Genomic DNA, 18,768 nt, shown 5'->3' with positions numbered 1-18,768 from the left:
CGTTATAGTGTTAGAATGACAACACGACATGGACTTTTCCTCATTTTGCTACGTGTCTGATTTAAATGGGTCATCAACCTCGTGGTAGATAACTTTCCATAATATGCTTGTTTTTAAGACTTTAGGTCGTGTTACTAAAAGACCCTTTGGTGAAGAGAATTAATATTAATTTGGTGTATGCTAATTAGTATGTAAGGTCTTTGTTATATTGTCCTGGCAACTGCCGCCATTTTGGGGATTATTATTGTAATGTTGCCATGACAACGTGGCATGCTGATTTACCTAGTGCACCCGCGTTGATAGACGTTTCACTGGCCTGCGTTTCTGCTTTACACGAGCCCACCTTAGTATCATATTATATTTACCTACATTATTCATAAATGATCAGACTATATGATCCAATTTACAATTTTAGCTGCTGATCCATATATATATATGTTTACTTGCAATTTCTTCTTACAAAGTTAACATACCGGTGTAGTATACTAATTTGCCTACTGATTCGTGCCACCAGCGGGATATCCACTCGAAAGGTATTTTCTCTTCCTGAATGCCTCCTGCTACACAAAAAATGCAGAAATAGTGCAAACAAACCGTGCAAAAACAATTCAACATGTACATTCTTTTTAGCATTGTTTCTACAATAATCTACGGATTTATGCAGTATTACAAGAACTGATCAGTTGAGTAATATTATTGTACACCATATTGTTCTTATATCTTAGAATATTGCAGTTGCTCATGCCACTCAATAAATTGTACAATGAAAGATTTCATCTGCATGACACACCTACAGGAACAATGCCATCTCATTATCAGTGTTAAGACCTGTTACAGTTGACTTTAGAAAGCAAATTAGCTCTGCCTCCGCCTGTCGTAATGCTTTAATCCCCCCCCCTTTAGACAAGGTCACATGTTGGAGGCCAATGAACTTATCTTTTATTTATCATCCATTTGGTGAACATTTTGCCCTGTGTGGCCAATGGCAAAGAAGGGTCTTGACTCCCAATCTTTGTCATATGCTCACGAATCCTTGTTCTGAGCTCCCTTTTAGTACTTCCTATGTATACTTTATGACAAACACAGAGAATACCATACACAACATACTTAGTTCTGCAGTTAATTCCCTGCTTGATTTTAACAATTTTGTTGTTGACGTCCTTGAATTCCTTTGTTCCTTCAATTTCAAATTTGCACATACTGCATATGCCACATTTTCTGAAGCCAATATCAGTTCTCAACCATGTTTGATGCTTGGTCTCCTTGATATTTGGTAATAGTGATGGACTGATTAGTGTCTTCAGGGTATCCGCTCTCTTGCAATTATTGATGGTTCATCACCTACATATTTTGTTACGTGTTCATCCAATTTAAGTAAATGCCAATGTTTTTTTGATTCTGTAATGGTTCTTGTTGAATTGAGTTATGAACATAACTTCTGTTCTTTCAACTGTTTTTGTCTTATTATTTTTTATTTTAAGAAGTTTACATTCCTGTTCAAAGTTGTCCTGTTCTTGACAATTACGCCTTGTGCGGGTATATTCTCCCAATGGTATATTCTGAATAGTAGTACGATGATGGCACCTTTTGGCATGTAAAAAGAGTACACCTCGGTCTCCTTTCTTGTCCAGGTTTCTAGATCTCCATCACGTGTATCGTGAGATCTAGAAAGTTGATTTGATTGGCTCTAAGCGTTCGCTCCTCCCCTGCTTTGTGCGCTGAAGATGCTGTGCCTCTTGAGGCTTGCAGTGGTCACCAGCAAGTTGTCGCAGCGCTTTAGATGTCTCGTCCCGCTGAGCGAGTAAAGTAATGGCCGGATTTTACCCAGTATCCAAGGCTTGTCATTGCTCGTAGTTGTGATGTAATCTGTGCAGGATAGACTGTATAATTTTGCGACATTATACCTGCCGCCTTCAGAGCACGTCGCATCGTTGCCCTCTTGCTCGGGCTCTCGAGCACACACCGGGCCTCTTTCTTTTTTTAAACAATTGCTATGCCCTTTTTGAGTGGGCGGTAACTGGTCTGTTAAAAATACAATTTATTGATGGTTCTTACGGCAGTTTGCATTCATGCCAGAGGTTTAGGGGTAGAGTGAAGGGTGCCTTTTATTTCTTGCTTGCCGTTTACAACTAAAGTATAACCACCTAGATTTTACTGATTGCCTTTTGAATGTATGACTGAGATATTTTTGTTGTATTGGAATCATCACTTTTGCAGTGCCAACTTTAAAGGTTTTTATTTCATATCCTTAATTCCCCCCTGGCTAAGGAGGATTTGCACACCGCTCTGGCAAGGGCTGCGGATCATTTTACCTAATGGTATGCCATCAGGCCACCAAAAAGGAAATCGAACTCTTCAAAGATAAACGTAGCCAGCAGAGTACTCTTCATCCCAAACGGGAGGAAGTCCACAGATATAATTTAGAAAGTAGCTACGCCCAGAAGGGCGAGTTGGATACAAAGGAGGGAATCTACAGATTAAAGCAAGCCTTTCTATGATTTCCCCAAGTATAGCAGGGAAAATAATTGTCTTTTATGCACAAGATTATTGAGCAAGGTAACATAACTGTTTTTGGAATTCATACTATAGCGCAATTGGTTTCTGTTGATGTGCTATATGGGGTGCATTCTATGCAGTAACATTGATGGTGGTAGGCAGTCTGTCCTGATTTTAGATTAACAGATCTTCTGGATTTGACATTTATACAAATCTGGCATTGAGTTTGAAAATATGCTGTGGTCCTTTTGCCCGAGCTTGTTGCTGGGACTGAAAGTCTTAATCATCCTATGCAAACGGGCTTTTTTAAACCGAGTTAGAAAATGCACGCTTAATGTGCATATGGTCTTGGCATAACTTTGCTATTTACAAATGTTTGGGTAGCCCATTTCCGTCTGGTGGCTTTAACTACCAAATAATTTAAATGTTATAATCTTTTAATCTTGGGAAGTTCTGCATGGTTATAATCTGCCAATTGAGTTGTCTGCTTGGGCAGTAAGGGGCGAGTTTGGCATTTTGTTTTCAAGACTCCGATGGGTCAGATCAAGCACAAGGTACTAGCCAAACAAAGTGGCCGTCTTTCCACATTTGGTGAGCGGCTTATAACTGCATTTTTTTTCCCGCCATTGTTTTAGTGGTGTCTGGGATAAGGCGGTGTAGTTTTATTTGGTTTCTGCGGTATTGGAGGATGGTAGCGGGCATAGAAAGAGAGCATGGGGGACATGTCCCCTATAAAAATGCTGCAAACAAATACAGTGACTCTGCAGCGCAATGTATGAGATCCGAGCATATGACTTTGGCTTGTATGTGGTATTCGATGGATAACATTTGCAAGGCATGATAGATTTCCAAGCTGTGAGGCCCTGTTAAGTATGTAACGGAGCTGGTCCTGAACAAACAAGTTCTTTTTCTTATTTTATTTGTACATTCAGGTCTACATGTTTGCTGCCTTGCATCCATTATGGAATTTCATGTTTAAATTTGGAATTTCTTTTTAAATCATAAGGTGTACGGAGTAAACTGCTATAATGAAAATGAATACAGCTGTGCGAAATTCATGAGTTCTGATTTCAGTTATTTTTGAGAAGATGGTATTATTGGAGACAATGGCATATGGGTGACATAACATTTCCCAAATTTCTTGTGTAGAAAAGGTGAATACTCAAAGATTCTAAAACCTTTGAAGTATTTTTCAAAGTAAAAATGTTGGCTGTTTAAAGTGACTCACTATTAATGGCATACTTTCCATATTATGACATTTTAGATTTTAATGTATTGTCTTAAGTCAGAGAACATGTAAAGATAACCCATGTCCAAAAACGAGTGATGTCAATGGAAAGTAATTTTTAGAAATACTTGTATTAATGTACATAATTTAAAAGCTGACAAATTCATGGAAAAGCATTCCAGAATTACAAGAATATTATTTTAATATGTAACACACATTAACCATCTGTTATAATTAGGATGACATTGAGATCACTTTTTTTTTGGTATGTTAATGTTAAAGGATATTTGTACCGCGCACTATCACCACCAAGTGGTCCTCTGGCGGCTCTGAAAAAATGGAGAAGGGGGGTGAGTTAGTGGGAATGAGCTGGAGAAGTGCAAGATAGAAGTGATCTGCTGTTGCCAGCCTCTTGACTGGGCTTGGGGCTTTGGGATCGGTAGTCGTCATGTGCTGTTGTGCAAGTCTGTGTGGTTAGTTTTGTTGTTGCAGTGTAGTGAAGTTGGTGAGGTTTGCTGTTTTAAGGCTTGTGGTTGTGTTTGGTTCGGGTTTGAGAGGTGTGTGCAGAGGAGTGGAGTTGTTAGTGGGTTGGTTGATATGATTGCACGCTAGGTCCAGGCTAGGCAGGGGAGTAATATATCAGTCATTGATTTGCCTCTATGTATGCACATGATAACATTTACAATTCTATCCAGATGCGACGCAGGCTAGGTTGAGGATTCCAACTAAGTGAGGCACATGCCAACATTCACAAATTCCATCTAGATGTGGCGCGTGTTAGGCTAAAGAATTCACTCTGTGTGCACACCTGCTAACATTCAAGTTCCTAAATGCCATATTTTATCATATAATCGCATCTAGGTGTGGCCTGTGCTAACATTCACCATCCCATCCAGATGCAACGCAGGCCAAAGTTAGGAATTCAATCTAACTGTGGCACATGCTAACATGTACATTTCATCTAAGCATGGTGCATGGTAACAATCATGATCCCATCTAGATGTGAGGCAGGCCAAAGCCAAGAATTCTAAGCATGCCAACTTTCTCATTTCTATCAGAGTTCTGTCAAGTGTGGTGTATGCTAACCTTCCTAATTCCATCTAAGTGAGCCAAATGTTGACATTCCTAAACCTAGCCAAATGTGACACAGGCCAGCGTCCACAATTCCCTCCAGATGTGATATTTGGTAACATGGACTAGTATGTTAGGATGCAGTGCAAGGCAACGTTTCAAAGACTGTCATGGATAAGATCAGGGTGGTGGTTACAAATCTTTCTAAGTATGCATGGGCTACGTCTGTGGCAGTCTGTTATGGGAAGGTAAGGTAGAGTGGCAGGGGCTTTCTGGTGTAGTGATTGCTCTACACCCCACCCATGCCACACTTACAGTTTTTGTTGGTGTCTTAACTGCTGGATTCACTGGCTTCCCCTGCGGATACCTGCTGGAGCCGCCATTGTAGGAGCCGGCCCTGGAAGGTGGCTCAAAAGCACTGAAAAGAGCCAATGTGGGTGATCGGGTGGGGAGGGAGGCGTGCAGAGGGAGGGAAGGGGAAACGAGGAGGAGCACGGGATGATTGGGAACAGGGGGAGGGGCCTGGGGCAAACGCTAAAATGGAGGCCTGGTGCCGGGTCTCAGGAGTGCTGCGCTCACCTGCAACGATGAGATGGAAACATCAGACGTGCAGGGGAGCGCAGGTGAACTCCATCCAAGCCTGGCTGCCCACAGCTAATCACGGGACGGGGGTGGGCAGGGAGGGGCCGGAGGGAGGGAAGGGGAACCAAGGAGCACGGGATGATGGAGGCCCGGTGCCGGGGTCTGCGGGAGCAGCACCACAGACTACAAATCCCTCCTGGTAAAACTCCAACTCGCACCATCCACCTCACACAGCTTCCTACTCATCTATAGACCTCCCCACCCCCCCGGCTATAAAAAAAAAAACTTTTCAGACACATTTGGTGAAGCTCTGGCCACCAACCTCGTACAACACCCAACTCTCACCATCCTAGGAGACTTCAATATATGGTTTGACTCACTATCTAATCCCATGACCAGGTCACTCTGAGTCTAGAGCAGGGGGTCTCCGACCTTTACGTTAGCTAGAGCTACTTGTAGTGGAGGCCAACAGTGGAGAACTACTAGTGGGCGATATCAGGGTGGGGATATTTATAAACCTCACAATATTTACCAATATTTTTTTGGCCTGATTATTTCCCCTCAATAAACAGATGGAATAGCAGTCACGATTTATATTAAGAACTTCAAAAACTTTTTTGTTGCATTATTTATTAGTAGCTGTCTCAAAAAACCAGGATTACCACACAAATATCCTGTAATTTTTGTGCCTCTTTGCGTTTTATGCAGGCTTTGTACATGCTAGGCACACTATTGTTTTCCAAATGTGCATTTCCCACTCCCATAAAAAACAAAAGTAATTTCCAAATTGAAAAATGCTGCTTGCGTTGACTAGTTTTCTTAGAAATGTTTTTTGTCAGACACCACATACACTGTTATGTGTGCCCCTTTGTGTTTTAGCACAGGTTACTTTTATAAAGATGTTATATGCTTGTCAAGCTGGTTAATCACAAATAAATGCTTCTGTTGTGCTGACAGCAGTTTTTAGGAAATTAAACTGTGGGTTCATGGGTGCCAACTTTTGATTTTCACTACAGGGGCAGAAATTCCTGGATTATAAGCAAGCAACCAGGCCAACCCATACCCTGGTCAATCACACTTTATAGCACTTTTTATTTTTTATAAGGCATTGCAAAAAGGCATTGCAAAAAGTCATAAGAGTAACAACCTGTAGTTTTGAATATGTAACTTCTCTGCATCGGTCTGTCAACCTGCTGAGCTACCCTGGTAGGCTTCTACTGTAAAGCGTGTCTATGGATCGCTTAATGTACTAAAAGTGGGTGTTCCTGTGTCATGGAAGTCATTTAAAGTGGAAATGTACAGTGTGGAGTTTGGAAAGAAGCCACATAAAAGAAATTGCACCATTTAAAACATATTATTTTGAACATTTCCAGGTGTGCGGCAGAGCTACTGTGATATTTTCATTGCGTGGTCACAATGATCCTGATCCTGCCACAGCCCCTCCGACATCTCTGCAAACGAGAGCAGCTTGCTTAAGACAGTGTCGTGGGGGCGCACAAGGCCAACTGTGGTACTACAGGCAGCCTGCAGAAACAGAACGTGATACTGACATTTGTCCGTGAATTTACAAGCAACTCAACGTAGCACAGCAGTCAAGCTCCTCGCCTGCAATTGGGACAACCAGGATTTGGATCCTGAACACGGAAAAGGGCTGCAAAACACACCATTAAATAATTTAACTTCAGAAAGTGTTTATTTGTCAGTATCTCCAGCGCGGGCGTCTGAAGAGGCTCACGTGAGCTACTAGTCGCCTGCGACAGACCGTTTGGCAACCTCTGGTCTAGAGCTTCTCAATCTGCAACCGGGCACATCCACCCCCACGAGAGGCCACACCCTCGATGTAATATTCAGCACCACAAACCTATCCACCAAACCCCCTGCTTCCACTGTCATGGTCTGATAATTCCGCACTGTTTCACCATATTGCGTCCACCACAAACTGCTAACTCTACTTTCCCATTATGGAACAAAGTGATTATCCACCCAGATCTTGAATTCTCACTCCTTTCTAGCGGAAGGACCCCCGGCAATTGATTCCTTCGACCTCTGGCTTACCGATGCCCTGAAACCCCTCACCCCGTCAAAACGTTCCCCACAGAGATGTGGACCATCGGCAAGGTGGTTTACCGCCAATCTCAAACCCCTCAAAACTCTCAAGCAACATCTCGAACCGGTCTAGAGCGCCGACCCTTCAACCCAAAACAAAACCGCCCAAGCAAGGACAACCAGAATCTACATATCAGAAAAAGCAAGAAATCATTCTATTTTTGTATTTTGTATTTGTTTATTATTTGTATTGCGCACCAAACCCTGAGGTAACTGGGCGCTTGAGAAACTTAATGGTTACATACAGATAATGTAGGCATATTACAATCCAGTGTAGTGACAACAAAGAGACCCTGGTTACAGGTGGGTCAGGAAGAGATAATCTACATGGTTTCTAGTACAAAAAAACAAAGGATGAGCAGAGGCATAAATACAGTGGTCAGTTCGCTTGGTCTCTTAGACTTTTTATATTGGCTTTAAAGGTGAGGGAGGGTTCCTGTCTAAGGGGGATGGGAATGGAAGTCCATTGTTTGGCAGCTTGGACAGGGAAGCTGGCTCCTCCAGCGGTTTTTAGATTGAATCTTGGTACCACCAGGTTGTTGGAGTGAGATGATCTGGTAGTGCGTGTGGGTTGGTGTATACACATTTTGTCCACCAAGTATTTCGGGGCAGAGTTTGTGAGGCATTTGTGCGTGATGGCCAGTGTGCGTAATGTGATTCTGTCACGGATGGGTAACCAGTTGGCGTTCTGTCTGAGAGGAAATATGGCAAGATCTGGGAAGGCCAAGTGCTGCTCTCGGAGAGTTGAGTACCTGGAGTTTATTTAGGTTATGTTCAGAGGAGCCCAAGAATAAGGTGTTGCAGTAGTTGAGTTTAGCTAAAGCAAGTGATCTAGCCAGTGTTAGGCAGCTGCTTGTGGATAAGTAAGCTTTACAGCTGTAGATAAATTTATTGGTATAGGCCGTGGAGGACGCCACACTGTTGACCTGCTTTTTGAGAGAGAGAGTTGAGCTGAGGTAGATGCCCCCCCAGTGTTTTTATCTCTTTGGAGACATTGATTATATTACCGTCAATAACGAAAGATGAAGATCTAATGTTGAGTTTATTCAGGCGTGCCAGAGTACCCACGATCATCAACTCAGTCTTGTTGTCATTAAGGCAAAGTCTGTTGGTAGCCATCCAGGCTTGGATTTCGAGGTAGATGGTGTTTTGCAGTTTGGATTCATGGCCCTAACCGCCAGTAAGGGGGTTGAGGACTTGAGTGTCGTCTGCATAGTTGGTGTCGATGACACCCAAGTTATCCAGGCTGTCGAAGAGTAGCTTCGTAAATATATTGTAAAGTATGGGAGACACACAGGATCCCTGAGGGACTCCTCAGAGTATCAGTGTGTGGGGTCTGCTGAAGCTGACGGGGAGAAGACTCTGGTGGTCCTGTTAAGGATTTAACCCAGTCGGATGCATTAGTGGAGAAAGTTGCCGCTGTGTTAAGGTGTTTGGTGAGAATTTGGTGGTCGGCGAGGTCGAAGGCAGCTGATAAGTCGAGGAGTAGGAGGATTGCTAACTTACCATTGTCCTTCGCCTCATCCATTTGGATCTTTAGATCTAGGAGGGCTGTCTCAGTCCCATGTCTGGGTCTGAAGCCTGATTGTCCAAGTCCAAGGAGTTAATTCTCCTCTAGGTGCTTCTGAATTTGCAGATAGGCCACCCGATCCAGAATGGGAACCGAATCCAAAATGCCTGCAACCCAAGTAAGGAACTACATAAAACCATAGCAGAATTCAAATCTCACTGTTCTCGCCTGACCATCCCAAGCCTTATGCAACACCCTCTCGCGCCACTTCAAAAACGCTGCCAACGAAAGACACAATGCCATCATTGCCAAATTAAAAACCCACCCGCCCTCAGCACCCCACACAAACCCCACCGCAATCACAACTGTCTTTCGATTCTTTCTCTCCCATCACACATCAAGAACTTGTTGCTGGTAGCAGTTAGCCTCCCGTCGGGCTCTCCGGAAGACCCTTGCCCACGCACATTGCTGAAGAAAATCCTAACCGCCACCTGTGCAGGTAACGTCGCTCGCGCAATCCTTAACCACTCGCTCACCTCCAGGATCCTTCCCGAAACCGCTAAAAACATCCTACACCAAACCCATTCTCCAAAAACCGACGCTTCACCCACTTCCACAAAACTACCGACCATACGCGTTTAATCGCCAAACTGCACTTCGACCAATTCACATCATATCACGTCCAGTTTGCAAAGGTGGGTGCTCTTTGGGGAACACGTCACTGCACATGTAACGGGGGCTCTCTCATTCGGCGTTCGCACTGGCAGTACACATCAAGGTCACAAATGCTTCTTCCTAACAAATGCTTATTCCTAGTGCAGTTGGCAATAGTCAGTCCCTTCTTCATGTCCGCCGCACTCTGTGTACAGTATGCGTTTTCCAGGCACCCATGATAATGTGCCATGTTCCCCTAAAGATGCATGCGTGGCAGCCAGTCCGGTGTTTGTCTGTAGTGTGCTGTAATTATTCACCTCCGCACCCCTCCCAGCACACTGCTACTTCCCCTCACATTCGCTGCACCTTTGTTGGCCTTCAGAGTTTACCCGTCTCCACCCGATCAATCTCATCCAAAGCCCCGACTTACTCACCCTTGGCAGATATGAGTTGCAGCCGAAAAGTCAAATGCTCTTGTCTTTCGAAGGGTACTGTCCTCCTCACACCTTTTTTCCTTAGTCGATTCGTGGTCCCTACATAACATTGCGTTCTCTACTCTGAGAGCCCTTCTAGTGGCGAAAAATGCTTTTAAAGATGAGCAGTGAGAAGGATAATATGGCAGAAATATCGTGGGTGGCCTGTGAGTTCAGAAGCAGCACGTCTGCACTGAACGGCTGCTGGCCACTGAATCGCCCCCTCCCGCCTTTTTAACTTGTACGTATCAGATTTAGGTGAATATTTAGAACCCATTGCTTTTATATCTCTAAGTTGTGACTAATCAAATGAACTGGCTCAGCAATATGTGATTTTAATGTATCGGACCCAGGTGGGACTACAGCTACTTGTTTTTTTTATTATACTAAATTGAAAATAAACCCACAAAAGACCAACATTATTTGCTTTTGTGGATCCAGAGTAAGGACAGCCAAGTACAATTTTTAAAAATGTTTTTACATTTTTTAAATATATTGTATATGGTTAAAAAAAACTTCTACAATCTCAGAACCTAAATGCTGTACAATTAAATAAAAACACAACTTATAAAACATGAACGCAGTAAAGTGTCAATACAATAAAAAACAATGCACAATAATACACAGAGGGGTAGAAGTAAAGAGACAGTTTTACGAATATGACAAAAACAAAAAAATGAAAAAAAGAAAAGTGTTTTGGGGGGGGGGGGGGGGGTCTTCTCACCTTGACCAGTGTAGCATCCCATGAAAATACAACTGCTTATCTCTTTAGTGAAAATACCCCATTGTGAAAAAAAGAAAGAAAAGGGAAGCTTGGTCCAAAAGATTAGAAGGAGAAACTGAATGGGGTGGCGGTACTGTAGGTACAACACACAATACAATTCCAAGATCCCCTTTAGAGAGCTAACAACCATATCCCAATACTTCTTAACCACATGCACAAAAAGTTCTAAGGTATGATGTTTATTTTCTCCAGCACTTGAACCAGTGAGATCGTCAGTGCTACTTCATGACCTGCCACAAGTCTGTTTTTGAACGTGCCCTCCAGATGTTTCGCATTACCCACCCCGAACCTTCCAAACAATGAAAGTCTTGTAGGCCAGGTGCCTTCAAGTCCATCAACAAATGTTTGAGAGATTGGTTAGCTGGGTTAACACAAACTCTACACAGGCCAGTTGCAGACCAATTTAGGGTTGATTGCAAGTCCATTCTCTTTTTCATAGCAGTCTAGTTAGCAACTGCTGTAACCCAACTGCAGTGTGGTTCAATAGGACCACATCGGCATAGGCCAGCCAGTGGATCGTAGAGCCATTGATCACCGGACTGGCCAATGCAGAGGGCGCCAAGAACTCCTCCAAGTCTGCCAGATATAACATGAAAAACAGAGGAGCACCCAGACAGCCCTGATGGGATCCGAGAGGTGTCCATCATGATCTAACCTGACTGATTGTTGTCCTTGTGAAGCTCGACCAGCATTTCTAAGAGTACCTCCGGGATACCCAACCGTCTAGGTTTTGACCACAGCCTGTTTCGGTTAGCTTGGTCAAACGCCCTCGAGAAATCAACCCAAGCCCTGTACAGTTTTTCGCCTGTGCCCTGCGCTCAGCACCAATCCATTTAATGCTGTAGAAAGGCCCTTTCTAAAGCCTGTTTGGTGTTTGAACAGGATGCCTGCTTCTTGTACCCAACCCTCCAACAGCTTTTTCTCGATGTGCAGGAGGGCAATTGGACGATAATTTATAGATAAATTATGGTTGCCCCCCCTTGAACAGCGGGATGATAGTTGCCATCTTCCATGACACAGGAAACTTCTTCCTCACCTAGATGTCCCCAAAAAGCCAAAAAAGTAACTTCACACAGAGGTTTGGGTTATTCTTCAGTACCGGATATTTTGGGCCATTTGGCCCAGCGGCCCTTGAAGATGAAGACTTGGAGATTAGTTCCCTCAAACTCTGTCCTTCCAACGGAAGGCACCATGCAGCATTCCTCTCGGGTCAGAAAGTGGACTTTATTAGTCCTCAAACTCCAGGCAGGTAATCCACCCACCCTCTTTTCGTCACCAAATTACACTGACTATTGTGACCATTTCCCTCCAGTTGATTAATCACTGACCAGAAGTTCCAGGAATCCTAATTGTTAATTCATTTTAACATCAGTTCCCCATCCTGTTGGAGACAGAACATTTTTCTATCCACTAACCATTGATTATATTCTGAGGACCGATGAGTTTCCTCCTAAAGTCGTCCTCACTCAAGCCCAATTTTTTAAGTTGTCTTATTTTTTTGGAGCACGTAAAATGTTTGCCTGCCTTGTTTTTTCATCAAAGGCATGGCGATGGCACCTGTTGTTTTCCCCCTCCACCCGCATTTGGTGGGAGTGAGGACCAGGTGAATTTAACATTCTTCTGGACGACCATTCTCCTGCTGGATATTGTCTGGGATTGCCATCAGGTTGCTATTTAGGGCGTCCCCTCTTCTATTTATGGAGACTGACTTTCCCAATTCACAAGGGACTGTTTTTGACTATCTGGCAACCTGACCGCAATATCAGAAAAGGTCAGCAACAACTGGGAATGCTTGCTTCTGACCATCTGGCCTGATGTTCAGGGAGACCTTTCTCCTGAAAACAATTCTGATGGCATTAAAATGTAATCCAAAGTCGACTTGCCTCTATGCCAAGTTGGGCAAGGGGGGGGGGGGGGGTTTATCCCCTGAAATTAACCCTTTTTTTGACCTTTAACCCCCAACCCGCAAGGAACTCCACCCAAATTCTCCCCTTGTCTGAGATTCTGTTTTTTTTGCAACAATGGGACACATAGGGTGTTGAAGTCCCCGGCCAGTATTATCTGTGCTCCCTCATGTGCTAGCTTAACATCCTCCAGGAGTTTAGACAGAACCTCTAAAAAATCCTGCAGGCTGGACCAGGCGGGGAGTTCCAATACACATTGATGAAAATGACCACCAAGTGCGAGTTTTGTTGTTTCAAACTTACTCTACATGCTTGAATGCCCAATTTATTGAGAATTGGCTGGATAGCATGCCCCCCCCCCAATTTCTGAGGTCTTCCCTCCACCATTCACTCTCCTCTCCAACAGCGCAGATTTCCCTTGCCCGACATTAACTTCCTCCTAGCAGTGGAATATTCTCTGTGGTTTTGCCCAGCTTTTTCAAAAAGTTTGGGGCTATTTTTAGATTCCCTCCCTCTGTGTTCTGATTACATAGCAGGTGACCTTTGTACTCCCACTGAGTGTTTTTTTTTTAGCAAAAAGATTAATGCAATTTGTTGGAAAGATTATTTTATTTTTTTGCCTCTCCTGGATTTAGCACACCGGTGAATTTGTTTAAGTCCTTCTGCTTCATTCGCACCAGCTTTGGCCACTGGATTGGGCTTACTTCCATTCTCCCTCTCCTCCCAATCTGTTTGAAGGCCTATGCTGATGTTAATGATTTCAATCTTTTCCTGATGAGAACTCTTTGTCAACATCTTTCATTGTCTTTCTGTTTTGTCCTTCTCTTACCTTTTTGTCTTACTTTGGGATGGCTGCTACTAAAGTCCTCCCCGGAGGAAGATAACCTTGGACTATAAACTTCCACTAGGCAAGCAGCTGTCAGCAAGCTCAGAAGGGATTTGAGGAGCACATCTTTTTCCCCCTTTTCATTTTGATATTCTTTTGCTCCTTTGTTTTAACCAGTTCTTGAGTTATCAGTGAAGATTCTTTATTCCTTCTCCTCCGTCTTGCTTCTCTCTTCCTGACCTTCCTTTACATTTAGTACGACCATTGTCGGACTCCTGCCGTTCCTGCAAGGATATGATTAGGAAGTCCGGTGATTACCGATTTTCCCTGATATCTAGGCCCCGTTATTATTTATTACTCGGGGACTCCGATAAACCCCGGTAAATCATATGCAGGGAGCGGGATATGAAGCTGTGATGTCTTGTATTCAAGACAGAAGCATTGCCAGTGAGCTATCATGGCAGCTCTATGAAAGACTTGGATTTAGTGCCTTAAATGATTATGCACCATTGCCACCTTGTGGCTGAATGGTGAATTGCATTTTGCAACCTGCCTTCAATATCTGAGGTAAGTCATGCCCTTGGCTCCCAAGTAGCTCCCCCACCAGCAGAGGAGCCAGACGTGGGGACGGCGGTTACTGCCTCTGCCAGAGGCCGCTACAGGCCTCAGCCACGGCCTTGTTCTTTTAATTTATTTGTACAATGTTTTTCGGGTCCGTGGACCCGATTAATATATTTATTTCTGCAATGTTGGTGGGGACCAACATTGCATAAATAAATAAATAAATTAATCTGGTCCACGGACCCGAAGAACGTTTTCCAAATAAATAAATAAACACGCCCGTGGCCGAGAAGCAGGGCAGGGGCAGGACTGTTTGGTGTCACCAGAGGCAGTTACAGGCCTTCGCCACGGCCGTGTTTTTTTATTTATTTGGACAATGTTCTTCGGGTCCGTGGACCCGATTAATTTTTTTACGCAATGTTGGCGGGGGGGGGGGGGGGGGGGGGAACCAACATTGCAGAAATGAATAAATGTAATCGGGTCCACGGACCCGAAGAACATTGTGGCACCCAGCCCCCTCCATTTCGAACCATGTGTTGGGGTAACAAATAATTTAACATGTGCTTACTGCCGGTTATGACGGCATGCTTTGTTTAATAGATGAATCGCAGTATGGTTTTTTTCCATACTTGGCTTTGTCTCCTCTAAAGTGAGAAGCGAGAGGATTGGAAATCTGTTTTGGATGATACCATTTATTTGTGTGTATAAAGCTGCTTTCAGGATTTGTATTTTTTTTTTGTAGGTGGCTTTTTTGATGCTTTTGAATTCTGTACCATAGATATACATATTCATTCTGATGCAAGATAAGTTGTGCTGGTTAAAAGCAGTTGCTGAAGCATTTGAAATAATTTTCTCAATTTTATTTTTTGCAGCGATGGTCTCCGCCCCGCCGCTTGGAGAGTGATCTAAGCTTGCGTCCATCTATGGGTAATGACTTTTACCTCAACCACTCAATGGACCCTCGGGGCATGCCGATGGACCCTCGGGGCATGCCGATGGACCCTCGGGGCATGCCGATGGACCCTCGGGGCATGCCGATGGACATGTATGCTGACATTGACAGGTAGGGTGCCAAAGCAGTGCGATTGGAGCAAATTTTGTATATATGGTCTTGCAGGTAGAACTCTATTAAAAGCTTTTTTAAAACATTTTTTTACATTAAATTGTCAATGAATTGGAGTTCAAACCTTTGCAACCTGGCTTTGTCACTTGCCATCTGTGATGAAAACATAATGTAGGTAGGTAGATTTAAAGGGGAAGTTCTCTCGGGAGGTTAATGATTTAAATGGCCTTTAATAAAAGATATATTGGCATTACTCCTACGTCCCGTCCCCTTTCCTCCATACTTATGGGACATCTCTCCGTCCTGTGGGACGGGACCGGAGCACTTTGTAAAAAGCATCCACATTTTTTTCAAAAAGTTGTCCCTCCTCTCTTTCCTGCGCGGGCCCGGCACACGGCGTAACCCCGCCCACATAGGCTGCGCCCCGCGCATCGCCCATCAGTCCTTTTCTCCTCACGATCGGGGCCGGACTTTCGGCTTCCCTCAAAAAAACAAAACCGGGGTACGCCCGAGGTCTTGGCTGGGCTTGAGGTTACCAAACGGAGGTTCCAGGCCCGTGCTGGTAAGGCTTCTAATGGGCTGAGGTCCCTCGTACAGAGGCTAAGGATACCAACAGTTAGGCAGTCGGAGAGCATGTCGGCCTGGTGGTTCCAGAGGCTTCTGGGCCTCATGTGTACTGGCTCTTCCTCTTGCTCGTCTCAAAATGAGACGGACCCAGATGGCTCTTCGGAGTTCCTGGCGTCCGGCTGTGGACCCGGATTCCAAACGGGTGGTAATTCCGGATTCTATGAGAGTGGATCTGGACTGTGGTCTTCTCTCAGCAACCTGTCAGTGGGCGTGGGGTTCCAGGACCCAGCCCCCATGGTGACGATCACAACAGACTCCTCCCTTTTCGGGTGTGGTGCGACGTTAGATCTTCTTCAGGTCTCGGACCTCTGGTCACCTCAGGACAAGCTCCTGCACATAAATCAATTGGACCTTGTGGCGATTTTTCTGGCGCTCAAGGCGTTCAGACCGCTCATTGTCAACAAGGTGGTCCGCATAAGAACGGACAATGCGGTGTCAATGTACTAGATAAACAAGCAAGGGGGAACGAAGTCTCCCCCTCTCGTGGATCTGTCCATCCAGATTTGGGAGTGGGCCGTGCTTCATTGGGTCTGACTGCTTGCAGTGCACATCCCGGGCCGGCTGAATGTCACAGCGGATGCCCTCAGCCGGCGGACAGTGGTCAGCTGCGAGTGGGAGTTGAAGGCGGAGATCCATCATGGATTTTCTCACGTTGGGGCTCTCAGCCGGCGGACCGTGGTCAGCTACAAGTAGGAGTTGAAGGCGGAGATCCTCTCATGGATTTTCTCGCGTTGGGGCACACCGGAGGTGGACCTCTTTGCCACAGCGGTAAACGAGAAGCTTCCTCAGTAGGCCTCCAGAGGGGGGCTGGGAGCCTCCTCTCTAGGGGACGCACTCGAGATCCCATGGCACAACATGAGGGCTTACGCCTTCCCGCCTCTTCCTCTGGTTCATTGAGCAATTTGGAAGTTGAAGAGTTCTGTCAACTGTTCTCTTCTACTGATGGCTCCGTGGTGGCAGGCCAGGTTTTGGTTCTCAGATCTTCAACACCTTTCGGTGGGTCCGCTGATCGGGAGTTACTGGTAACCTGATCTTCTTCACCAAGGGGAACAGCAGATGTGGCACCCCTCCCCACAATCGCTCAACTTGGCGGCATGGTGCCTGAGTTCACGGCTCTAGAGCCTTTGGGTTTGTCGGCGGATAACATGCGCATTATCCAGGCAGCCAGGAAACCCTCACCCAGATCCCAATACAAGAGTAAATGGCTCAGGTTCTGTCATTGGTGTTTGGAGAAAGAATTGGACCCGAGGGTGGCGGCGATTGACACTGTGCTGTCCTTTGTCTCCTTCCTAGCAGAGTCAGGGGTTCATGTCTTGTCCTGCAGGACTCATCTCTCGGCGATTTCCACCTACCTCTCTACAGACGGGTGTTCTTATTCGTTAACTAACCCGGTGGTGAAGAGACATTTTACTGGTTTGACACACCTCTACCCTCCGGTTCGTAGTCTGCACCCACCTTGGGACCAAAATGTAGTCCTGACGGCGCTGTGCCATAAATCCTTTGAGCCAATGGCTACGGTTTACCTCAAGTACGTGTCCTGGAAAGTTTCCTTTCTGGTAGCCGTTCAGCGAGGAGAGTGGGTGAGCTCCAGGCATTGTCGGTGGAGCATCCTTTCTTGGTCTTTCACAAGGACAAGGTAGTCCTTCGGACAAACCCAGCTTTCCTGCCAAAGGTAGTGACCGAATTCCACCTGAATCAGTCGATTTCCCTTCCGGTCTTTTTTTCCGAACCCTGCCTCGGAGGCGGAAAGGGTTCTACACTGCCTGGATGTCCGAAGAGATCTTGAGTTCTACCTGGACAGGACTGCCGAGCTTCGGAGCTCTTCCCAACTGTTTGTGACCTTCGGTAAACCCCAGGGCAGGCCGGCTTCTAAGGCATCCATTTCCAGGTGGATTGCTTCCTGTATCACGGAATCTTTCACCATCCAAAAGCTGAAACCTTCTAAAGGTATCCATATCAGGTGCGAGGCAAGGCAGCTGCGGTTGCTTTTCAGAAGTATGTTCCCTGGGAGTCCATCGCTAGAGCAGCTACTTGGGCCTCCCCATCTGCTTTCTGTAAGCATTACTGCCTCGATATGAGCTCTAGAGCTGACGCTCAGTGCGGCCAGGCTGTGCTGAAGAACCTGTTTCAGTAAGGGGTATTTCCATCCACCCATAGTTCCTGTAAGGAGTGCTTGGGAATCTCCCCCAAGTATGGAGGAAAGGGGACGGGACGTAGGAGTATTACCAGGTTACTAACCGTAGTGACCACCTTACTCCTAGTCCATAGTCCCCTTTCCTCCATACGCCCACCCGCTGTCCCCTCTAATAAGGTTCCTCTGTTATTGCTAATGGGTCTTGACCCTGCGATAGAAAAGGACTGATGGGCGATGCGCGGGGCGGAGCCTAGGTGGGCGGGGTTACGGCCGCGTGCCGGGCCCTGTGCAGGAAAGAGAGGAGGGACACATTTTTGAAAAAAAATGTGGATGCTTTTTACAAAGTGCTCCGGTCCCGACCCAAGGACGGAGAGATGTGCCATAAGTATGGAGGAAAGGGGACTATGGACTAGGAGTAAGGTGGTCACTACGATGAGTAACCTGGTAATTCTTTAAAGAAAGGTTCCTGTGGAAAATACGTTTTAAAATGAGCCTCCAAGTCCTGCTTTTCAAGGACTCTGAGGCATCCATTTTCTAAACTGAACCAGTTTCATGATTCTTTTGATTCCGCTCTCGCTCCAGTAATCAAGCAAGAGCACCCCCTACTGGGTGCTTTTGCTTGTTGCTGCCAGAGAGCAGAGAACCGGTTTAAAGGACAGTTAGTCACACATGTGTTGCATTCTGAAACGCGTGTGTATGAGCGCGATACAAATAAAATATATCGAAGCACAGCCCCTCCCAGGTCTAGG

At 45.3% G+C, this 18,768-nt stretch overlaps 1 protein-coding gene across 1 annotated transcript in view; it reads left to right on the top strand.

The window, feature by feature from the left end:
- Nucleotides 1-18,768, top strand: part of LOC138468307 (zinc finger protein 318-like) — a 640,558-nt gene that overhangs the window by 36,604 nt on the left and 585,186 nt on the right. Inside the window, exon 2 of the mRNA XM_069608801.1 lies at nt 15,068-15,258. Coding sequence (XP_069464902.1) covers nt 15,068-15,258 — 191 coding nt within the window. The remainder of the gene's footprint in view (nt 1-15,067; nt 15,259-18,768) is intronic.

This window comes from Ambystoma mexicanum, chromosome 4q, assembly GCF_040938575.1.
Source record: "Ambystoma mexicanum isolate Mex_15411 chromosome 4q, UKY_AmexF1_1, whole genome shotgun sequence".
NCBI lineage: Eukaryota > Metazoa > Chordata > Amphibia > Caudata > Ambystomatidae > Ambystoma > Ambystoma mexicanum.
The sequence above is the reverse complement of the archived record's forward strand: the minus strand, read 5'-3'. Positions and strand labels throughout refer to the sequence as shown.